Source organism: Kryptolebias marmoratus, linkage group LG20 (genome assembly GCF_001649575.2).
Source record: "Kryptolebias marmoratus isolate JLee-2015 linkage group LG20, ASM164957v2, whole genome shotgun sequence".
Classification (NCBI taxonomy): Eukaryota; Metazoa; Chordata; class Actinopteri; order Cyprinodontiformes; family Rivulidae; genus Kryptolebias; species Kryptolebias marmoratus.
In genome coordinates, this window is record NC_051449.1 from 18,811,578 (window position 1) to 18,822,160 (window position 10,583).

Genomic DNA, 10,583 nt, shown 5'->3' on the forward strand with positions numbered 1-10,583 from the left:
CCCCTAAAAGAACAGAGGATTTAGGCGCGTTTATGTAACATCTACACCTCCGCATCGACGCCTTAAAGGACCTATGAGCACTGCACCACGTGAGGGAAAAGCGAATCCTTTCTCAGCATCAAATGTTGCGCGTCGTGTGAGAAACTGAGCTCGGCAGCTTTGTTTTCAACTATACCCAGAAGGGAAACACGAACGATAAGTTCCTCTTTTCTTCACTAAGCCGAGTGGCTGCTGCAGCTTTAAACGACAGCTACGCTTTTCAGGGGCGGAAAATGACCCGTAATGGTCATTAACGGAGGATGTTCTTTCAGTTGTTTCATTTTGGATACATATAAATAAATAAATCACTGACATGCAACAAAAACTGTAGTTTCTCCCAAAATTCCAACCTTTGGGCATTAGGAAACATCGAGCAGAGGAAAACGATGTGGACTCCCTCTGAAACGAACACCAGCATCAGATAAAATCTGCACACCGGCAGACTGTTGTATATCATGGCTCCAGGGAAGTCAGCTGAAACAAAGGAGAGGATGACGAAACCTCCTCGAGACGGTAAATCAGCACGTCCCAATTCTAGGGGCTGCGCTAACTGCCTTCAAACGGGTCTCCTAACTTTATTTTTTGGGGCCTGCCGCAGAGAAGCGCAGGGAGCGGCAGTGCGGGTGCTGACATTTCAAAATGGCTGCCACAGTTGCCTTCCAAACGGCTATGACTCAGTCAGATGTAAGCCACCGTTCAGCGTGGCGGCGGCTGACACCGATCCCCAACGTGTGTCCTCCGACTGCTGACTAATCCAAGCTTGTTTTGGAAGATTCAAAATGGCCGCAGCAGCTGTCTTGCTGTGACTCAGTCAGCTTTCGAGGAGCTGAGCTGCACTTTTGTGTGGTGGTAGATGGAAGAGACCCCCAACGAGACGTATTAGGATGAATGCACGCTATAGGTCCAGACACTAACGGTACTTATTGGAAGTAATCGTCGATTTTTGGTTTTTCTTGTGTTTGTTTAGTGAAATCCAGTAGATTTCGAGTCCAATCTGGACCACGCTTTGAGCCACATCCGCTTGCTTCTCACAGCCAGCAGGGCTGTTCGGTTCGGGAGGTGTTTTTCCACAGGCCTCCGAGGTTTGGCCCTTCGCGAAACACCAAATGATGCAAACCAGACAGTGGAAAGTTATCAAAAAAGGCGCGCTACAACTTGTTTACCTGGCCGGAGAACAAGAGAGCGAGTAGAGACCTGTTCTTTGTAGTGCGCCCGGATTAGTCATACAGCAAATGGCGCTCGCTGGCAATGAGTCAACACAGACAGGAAATAAAGGGAAAAGGAGGTTTCGTGGAAGAGAGCGCAAAGAGAGGAGGATAATGCAGCTGAATGGACATAATGGCTGAGCTGTTCAGTGAGCACAGGGAGGGTGCTGAGCAAACACCCACCAGGCTGGAGTCACTTTGATATCTCAGTCTTATTGTTCGTGTCATGCAGGAGGCTTGAATCAGATCACCTCCTGAAGGTGAAAAGCCTCGTGTTTTTTGTCTTTTCGTGGCTCATCTCTGCACGCACACTCTCTCTCTCCCCCAAACGAGGCACTTTTCTTTTCTTTTCGTCCAAAAACCCCAAAAGCTCAACGAGATCAGATGGGTCGCTGTAATTTTCCACAACATGTCAAGGTCAGCTCCTTATAGGAGGAAAAAAAACCCAACATTTTTCACATTCAGATCCCCACCCACCCTGACTGACTGCCTTTCTTGCCTTTTCCGAAACACCTGGAGACGCCACACGTGCGCGCCAAGTGGTTGCGTCACTGTTGATTATATTTTCTGCTCTCTCTCTCTTTCTTTTTTTCTCCTTTTTTTCTACCCTGAAGTCTTCTTAGATCGTCTCCTTGCTGTCAGAGAGTTTCAGGCGGGTATCATTAGTCGTCAGAGGGAGGCAGAGCCGTGACTCACCGCCTGCGCGAGGAGACCAATGGGCAGCCGGAGCCGCGCGTATAAATAAGAGGAGATATTCTTCAGGGAGGAGAGAAAAAATAAAAATCTAAAGAAGGGGTCACTGGATGGGATTTTCTTTCAGCGCGCTCAACTCCATCTCCACTGGACTGCTTCTCTTTTTGTGCCTTTTATTGCTAATTATTATTTAAAAAACAGAATAATAATCATTCTCTGGATTGGACAACTTGTGAGCCGGTAAGATTCTTCCTCTCTGCTCATTTCAGCCTCTGTTTTGCTTTTTTTTTTAATGTCCTCACAGGCAGACAGGTGGGAAGGGGAAAAAAAGATGCTTCTGTCCCAAAATATAGGCTCTCTTAAAAAGGAAATGTAACGGAACCAAACAACAATTATAAGCATTTGTTCGTTTTTTATTTAAAACAGAAAAATAAATATATATTTTTTCTTCTTTAAATGGACCTGTTCGGTGAAATAATCTGTTATTTTAGCATTTCAGTTGGTCCTAAATCTAATTGGCCATATTGCTTCATATGTTTTAATCTTTTTTTTTTCTTTTTTTTGTGTCGGTTCCTTGAAATTGGATCTCCTCTAAGAGGAGCAGACACGTTCCTTATTAAAAAGCCTGTCTGAGGATGGATAAACACCGCCGTTACGCACTGAAAATATTTATTATAATAATAAGAAGAATAAGCATAAAAAGAATCGTTTGCTTATATTATTTCGTACCTTTTTATTTCTGGGAAATGGTGACAAATGCATTTATGTTTAATGGATTATTGGATGCAAAATAAAAACAATAATAATAATTAAAAATAAACATGTTTAAGGATGTCAGAAAGTGTGCGCATTTCTCCACCAGCTGCGCGTCTCGGTCCGCCTGGCCTCCCGATTGATTCTGATCCGGTCCGGTATTTCTTCCTGACTGGACTCGTTTTGTTTTGCGGGTGAATCATTATTTTTGTTGTTTGTTTGTTTGTTTGTTTTCCTCGCCACCCCCACCCCAGCTGAAGATCAGAGAAGCGGAGGAGCGATGGCCACGTCTGAACCCAGAGCCAACGGCGAGGAGCAGGACCCCAACTCGGCCAACCTAAGACCCCCGTCGTCAAGTAAGGTCCTCGCGCACGCTCGCGCCAGCAGACGTCCTCAAAGGCTGCGCAGGAGAGCCCCTGTTTCTGTTTCTGTTTCTGACATGATGCCTCACCTCACCAAAAATAAATAAAAAATAAAAAATAGGACACTTGTGCGCAAAGGCTGAAGCCCATTCCCCCTCCACACCTCTCTCCCCCCCTCCACACCTCTCTCCCTCTCTCTCTCTCTCTCTGTCTGTGTTTTAGCCTCCCCCTCCTCCTCCGATAAAAGCAGCCCGGACCGTTTGCCGCGCGGGCTGCGTCGTTAATCATCCCGGTTAAAAACAGAGCCATCAGCCATCAGCCGCCTGTCGCTGTCCGGCAGCGCGGCGGCGCGCGAGACCAACAGTATCCTGCTTTTATTTCAAACAAATCATCAGGATTTCACAAAAAAAAGAGGGAGAGGGAAAAAAAAACATTTCGTTGCTTTTATTCTCCCGCTTACATCCTTTTTATTTAAATCTGGATTTGAAACGAAACAAATCTCTAAATCCGTCCTTTTCAGCATTTCCCACAGATAAATTTCCACTTGGGTAATTCTTTTCCTTCCTATTTGTTTATTTATTTGTTTATTTTTTTAAGTGGCTCAGCCCATACATTAACCTCCGGGTTAATTAGTCATATTCAGCCTTTGCAGCACACACACCTGGCTCCAGTAAAGCCAGGAAAGTCCGGAGAAATGAAACGATTCGAAAGATTTGTTAATATTATTTATTTTAATCAAATAGGCTACCATAATTTGGAGTCATTTGTTTTAAGTGGAGGCGGTGAATATTCGGTTCTTTAAACTGTTTTAAATTGAAAGAACAAAGAAACAGGAGATATGTGCTTGTTTTGTGGGACTCCTGGTGCTGCTGCATGTTGCCATTATCTCTCCGAAACGCTCCATCTCCTCTGCCTGCCTGTCGGCTTGTTGTGTCTGCGCGCGCGCGCACGTGTCTGTGCGTACGTGTTTATGTCCTGGCCCCTCGAGCTGCTCCGCTCAGGCTGCTTCTAGAGTTCAGTATTTATTTTATTTTTTACTTTTTTTTTACTTCTTCCCTTTGTGCTTTGGAAGTTTCCCATCAGGTGCGCTCTGCCTTCAGGCTCCATCTCTGCATGCGCGCGACCGAGTCTTGTGTGTGCGCGCGCGCCTAGTGTGTGTGTGTGTGCGGAAACTAAATTTGCGCTTCCAGCTCAGACATTTCCAGCCTCTCAGCCCTGCTGGGTTTCACCCAATTAATCCCCGTCCTCCTCCGCGAGCTCATTTCACGCGCGTTGCCTCCGCCGCCGCCGCCCCGCCCCTCAGCTGCGTGGCGCACTCAAGCCGAGCGAGAGGGGGCCACGCGCTCCGAACTCATTCAGCTCAGATAGGGGACGTCCTGATGATGAGGGTAGAATGGCGAGATGTTCTGAATGATTGTGGGGGGAAAGACGCAACTGACCAAGAGGCGCGCGCATGACACTTCCATAAACTGCTAAGTGTGTGTGTGTGTGTGTGTGTGTGTGTGTGTGTGTGTGTGTGTGTGTGTGTGTGTGTGTGCGCGCGCTCCGCGGCCTTGCATCCCAAACTCAACCCGTTCGTTCTGTTTTAGCTTACGAATATGCGTGGATGCACGGCTGCACGCGGAAACTGGGGATGAAGATCTGTGGTAAGTTCCTGTGGGCGTGGACACGATGACCACTTCCTGTCACTCACTGTCAACGTTGTCAGATGTCATTATGACTGCATATCCATGTGTTCGGCCTGTCACTGTCTGTCTGTTAGCAAAATATCTCACGAGCCACTGGACGGGTGAAACCCTCAGGAGGTGATCACCGGACGCGCAATTTCATCTGATTAACTTTTGGCGTCAGCCCAGTTTTTAGATGGCCGCCACAGCCAGCTGACATAATAGAAAAACACACAAAAAAACAAAAAAAAACGGGTACAATTCAGCCAAGCTTACAAATACTGAGCTGAAAATCCGATGCGATAGAAGCTGAGAGTCATCCCCACCACACGGTCTAAGGTGTCACGTGACTTTTCCTTTCAAGGTTTGATTAACATAAGATGAGCTCAGAACCAAACACGACGCGCGGACGCGGCGGGCGACACGCAATCCCCTCCAGGAACGCTGAGGCCTTTAAACTGGTGATGTCACCGTTTGACCTATTTGTGAAAGCGACCCCTCCCTGTCGGAGCAGTGCCCACCCTCTGCTGTCACCGCGTGTTTCCATCCTCGGAAGGTCAGCGCGCATCAGCCCGCAACTGTGAGGCCGGAGCCCCCCCCCCTCTGGCCCCCTGACCCCACCACACGTCCTCCACCACTTCAGACTCCCCCAGACACAGAACGAGCCCACGAGACGACAGCAAGCCCGCTTCCCTTTCTTTCCTTTTTTATTTTATAGTTTTCAGCGGTCAATCTTTTTGATAACCCGCGTTCCAGTTATCTGGATCCAGAGAATAATATCCTCCGGGCGATATGGATTCTGCAGAGATGGATGTGATAAAGACACTACCAAACAAGGGGGGGTTATTGAGCTGTTTGTCTCACCACAAATCAGCTCAAGAAGTCTGCGGGTTTTTTTTGCTTCCCCTCTCTTAGAAAACACATTTATACACTTAACTGACTCGTTGATGTTTTAATTTAAAGGCCTGGGCTCATCTCGTGGTCCCGCTCTGACTGTGTGCTGTGAACGACTCTCATCTACTACCACGTCAAGTTTAAGCGCAATATCTGCGAACCATTTTTGTCATGGCCCGCATTGATTGGCTTGTTTTTTCGTTGGATTGACTCCAAAAGTGAATCAGTTGTATATGCGCACCAAATGATTGCTCCCTGAAAGATTCGTTAAAATCCGCCCAGTGGTTCGTGGAATATTTCGCTAACAGACAGACAGAGTTGAGTCCAAAATATAAATGTCCAAAAAATTTAAACATTTATTGCGCACTTTATTAGCGCTCAAAATATGTGTCGAGGAGCACTCTCAGCTACAACCACGCCGACTTTTAGCTCATAATCTGTAAAACTGACCAAATTACAGCTGTTTTTGTGTTTTTCAATGTCAGTTGCCTCTGGCGGCCACATCGGATTGGTTTGACTCCAAAAGTTAATTAGTTGCAGATGTATATTCAGTGATTATTTATTGAAAGTTTCATTAAAATCCATCCAGTGGTTCATGAAATATTTTGCTAACAGACAAGGGGCAAAAACAGAGTCGCCCGCCTTTTCAGACAGATATAGAGAAGGTAGATCGGGAATCAGGGAGGGGGTCTTGAATGCCACGAGCGGGATGTTGTGTAATATTACCCCCTCCAGGTGAGGAGTGTGACTCCTCTGTTTGGGCTCAGGCCTCCCGCAGACAGCAGCTACACGGTCCGCTGGGTGGGTGCGGGGCACGACGGCGCGCGTGACTCTGATGTCACAGGCGGGCCCTCCCGGTGCCGGCGCATGTCCCGTTGAAGTCTGACCCCCCTCACAGATCAGCCAGCATTCCAGATTAGACTTCTCAGACACCATTAGAGGCCCGTGGCGCGCCTAATTTAAATTCAGACTGAATTAAACGCAGGATATTTAACTGCCTCTCCATAGTTTTTTTTTTTAGTTTTTTTATTCATTAAGTGTTTTTTGTTTACCTGTGTGGAAGTGATGGAGGTGTTCGGGGATAACTCCTTCTCTTCGCCGTGTAACACCTTAGGGTTCCTGCAGAAGAACAACAGCCTGGAGGAGAGAGCGAGGCTCGCGGGCCAGAAGAACCTGCTCGCGTGCGACAACGGCGACGGCAGGGACGCGCGCTTCCGCCGCACGGAGACCGACTTCTCCAACCTGTTCGCCAGAGGTGAGAGCGGCCTCCCGGACTCGTTTCACAAACGATCTCCTCCCAGGGCTGTGCGTCGTTACGAGCTGCGGACACTTTAACCGCCAGCACGTCGTTTCGAGTCGAATTATCAGCCGAGAAAAGTCATCCGGATAATTAAAAAGGCATCTTTATTGTTGTTTTTATCTTTCTGTTCGATAATAGCCGTCATTAAACAGATGGTAATATTACATTAATTAGGGCTGCATTGATTTTCACCTGGTTTCATAAAAAAACAGAGCCGTTTTTTTATTGTTACAGTCAATTTGTCACAATTGCCAATTATTTTCTCACACCCGGTGTTGTGTCGAGATCTCTTCCCCCACCAGCGTGCTCCGTTTCCCCTTTAACCTCTTATTATAAATCTTATCTGTGTTTGAATTAATAGTATTTTAAGGGAAAAAATATACCATAGTATTTTTTTGGATCCTTTATTATATGTCCAGAGGAAACACGTCCTTATGGAGAAAAAAATAAAATCACCATTTTTTTTTTTTAACCTTTTTTTGGATTTGTCACACAATTGTCAAATCCATGCACGCAACTGACTTGTTTTCTTGTGACGCATATATCTTTAGATTTTTATTGTTACATGCCAAAATGTGCACATTTTAGCAGCGGACACGCACCATTCAGGGCTGGAAGTCTCAGCCAGGCTGGGAGGCTCGTTTCACCGAGGGACGGATTTCGACGCAACACCTAACCGCTGAGTCTAACGGCTAATTAGTTTGGGGTGAAACGGAAAGTGACGCTGCGGAACGAACTGCTAATATGCCTGAGTTGAAAAGAAAAATATTTTATTGGACTTATATTGAACGTCCTAAAAATTAAAGCAGTAACTTAATTCATTTTTTGGGGGCGTTTGGAAAACCCCATTTGCCAAAATTTGCCACGAAACAAGCTAAACTAGCTTTAGCTTTAGGTGTTTAGCTATTCGAAGCGATTAGGCTAGCTAATAAGCTAAAAGTAGCTTGGTGAGAAATGGTCAGAATTTTTTTTTTAAAATGGACATTTTTTTAAACCATTGCCAATTCAAAATGTGTCTAATTCCCGCTGTTTCCCCCTCCTCTTTTAGACCTCCTTCCGGCTAAAAATGGAGAGGAACCCACCCTCCAGTTCTTGTTGGAGGTGGTCGACATTCTCACGAACTACATCAAGAAGACTTTCGACCGCTCCACCAAGGTGCTGGACTTCCACCACCCTCACCAGCTGCTGGAGGGGATGGAGGGCTTCAATCTGGAGCTGTCGGACCAGCCCGAGTCCCTGGAGCAGATCCTGGTGGACTGCAGGGACACCCTCAAGTACGGCATACGGACAGGTGAGACAGGGGACTTCCAGGTGTGGCCTGCTCCATTAATCTGCTCACACAGGGTTGATGCTTTAAACAGCCAAGCAATAATGCCTAAGACTGTGTTGGGCCTGTAAGGACTTATTATAAGGAGTTATTGTAATTTTAATTTATCGTTATAAATTAGTGTTTTTACATTTTATTTGGAGTAAAAACAGTTTTTAACAGCATTCAGCCCCCTATGGTGGCTGCCTTATTTATTAAATCATTTGACCCCTCTGTCCTCCCCCCATAGGACTTTTTAAAGCGAGTGTGGCCTGGGGGGTATTTTAACAGGAGCTGTTCAAACAACAAAGCTCAAACTGTCCCTTGGGTTTCACAGATCACACAGTTCTCGGCTTGGTTCTGATTCCCGTTTAAAAAAACATTCAGGAGGTTAAACTTTCACTTTGAGAAGGCGACGGGGAGCTGTCCGCGGTGCTGAAGGAGACAGAGGTCTCTTTTGTTCCTTCTCCCCGGTTAGAATCTCTGCCAGATTTTTTTTATTTTTTCAGCAGAAGCTCGTTAATTGATTTTGTTGCTGCCTTTGTTGTATATTATTTAATGCTTACAGTGCATCTATACACTGTGGAGGGTACAGAATATAACATTCACAGAGCACTTGTCTCCAGGACTGCATGTTGGCTCCAGGCTCGGGGTGGGGGGGGCGTCTGTGTGCAAGCAGCTCGGTGTCTAAAAGGCTGTCAGAAAGCTGTTAACCACTGTCATTTCTGCAAACTAAACCTGCTACGTCAGATCTCTAGGGTGTCATGCTGACCAGGGAAATAAAGAGTGGAATCTGGTATGAAGAGAGAAATGAAGGGAGCTTTTATTTTTTTGATTTTTACACTGAAATCATAATCACAGTGAGGAGGTCAGATTTAGTCTCCAGGCCACTGCAGTCATTATATCATTTATAGAGCTTCCCCCCACTCCTCCCACCCCTTCTGTATATGAATCACCACATGCTGTTTCTGTTTCTGTTTCTGTTTAGGTCACCCACGATTCTTCAACCAGTTATCTTCAGGTCTGGACATCATCGGCCTGGCAGGGGAGTGGCTCACTTCCACAGCCAACACCAACATGTAAGTCACGCCATGATCGGGTCTCTCTGCTCAGGTTTTAATTTTTTTATCTACGCAATACGTCATTTGGGGACAGCTGAGATGTTCTATTTGAAGGCCACTGGAAATATCCTCCAGCTATGATCAATTTGCAGCGTGCCGGAAGCGTTTATGCCATTCCCCGTGAACTCGCCCCACCACAGGTGGCAGCGGCCGCTCGGGCCGCTTATATAAAGCACTCTGGTTGTCCTGCGCAGACCGTGTATTGACAGACGCGGGGCTGCCGCTGCGCTGTAGTGTGTATCGCAGGCCGCCCAGCCCCAGAGCCCCAGGGATGGTTAGATTGCATATTGATTCCAGGTCAAAACCTACATGGTGGCCCAGTCTGGTAGAGGACACGAACCACATTTGCTTCACACACTCCTAACACACATGGAATGATCCCCGCAACAGAATCAGCCACAAAAACTCACAAACATGCAGAAATGTATTTTTACTTGGGGTTAAAGCAGTCAAATATTTCTTTTAGGATAGATAAATAAGGTAATAATTTTATTTTCTACAATGTATTTTCTTCTAAAAACTAATGTTTTTGCCCTTTAGCAACCTCAATTTGTATTTTGGTTCTATTAATTTTCCTTTTTTCTGCCTTTATTAATGCTAGAGGTTGATTATTGCCAGAAATCCTTTGAGTTATGAAATAAAAAACAAAAAATGATTCCCATAATATTTTCCCTAAAGCAAGACTAATCAGGTAAAAAAAAGAAAAAAAAGAGAAATGCAGCAAATTAGTCATTTTGCAGAAGCTAAGTCTATCAAATACTCTTTGTTTGGAAGTAATAATTAATGGGTCAAAATATGTGTTTTACGTTGGGGACACAGATGAAGGAAGTGCATCAAACAGCAGGAGTAATTATTCTTGGGACAAATTAGTTCTAAGGCAAGAAAATGAACTCAATTATCCAACAAGTCCCAGGTCTGATTTGTCATTTTTCTAAGTACCTTCTGTCAAGCGGAGTGAATATGAGGGAAAAAGCTTCTTGGAGGACCCTGTTACTGGTTTACCGTCCATCAGCATCCTGCTGCAGCACCGGAGCTGGATGAAGTGTGGGCAGTTAAAGCAAAGATTTTTCACTCTTCAGACATTCCGCTCATTTTATTTCTCAAACATTAGCCCAGGAAAACTGCCCTCCAATCAGATGACTTTCCCCATCTCATCTCCTGGTTGGAAGAATGCCCCAAGAGACAGGCCCATTGACTTCCCACACTCGAACACTCTTCCATAATGACACGCCCCCCCCCCCCC

At 45.8% G+C, this 10,583-nt stretch overlaps 1 protein-coding gene across 2 annotated transcripts in view; it reads left to right on the forward strand.

Annotated features, from left to right (window-relative positions):
* Positions 1–1,930: 1,930 nt before the first annotated feature.
* LOC108238298 (glutamate decarboxylase 1) overlaps positions 1,931–10,583 on the forward strand; it is a 13,901-nt gene continuing 5,248 nt past the window's right edge. Inside the window, exons 1-6 of one of the 2 annotated variants that reach the window (XM_017420274.3) lie at positions 1,934–2,177; positions 2,945–3,046; positions 4,642–4,698; positions 6,728–6,868; positions 7,962–8,204; positions 9,208–9,298. In XM_017420274.3, the coding sequence (XP_017275763.1) occupies positions 2,971–3,046; positions 4,642–4,698; positions 6,728–6,868; positions 7,962–8,204; positions 9,208–9,298 (608 nt within the window). In that variant the 5' untranslated portion in view covers positions 1,934–2,177; positions 2,945–2,970. Of the gene's footprint in view, positions 2,178–2,944; positions 3,047–4,641; positions 4,699–6,727; positions 6,869–7,961; positions 8,205–9,207; positions 9,299–10,583 lie in introns of both variants that reach the window. The other variant, XM_017420275.3, reaches the window with a different exon arrangement.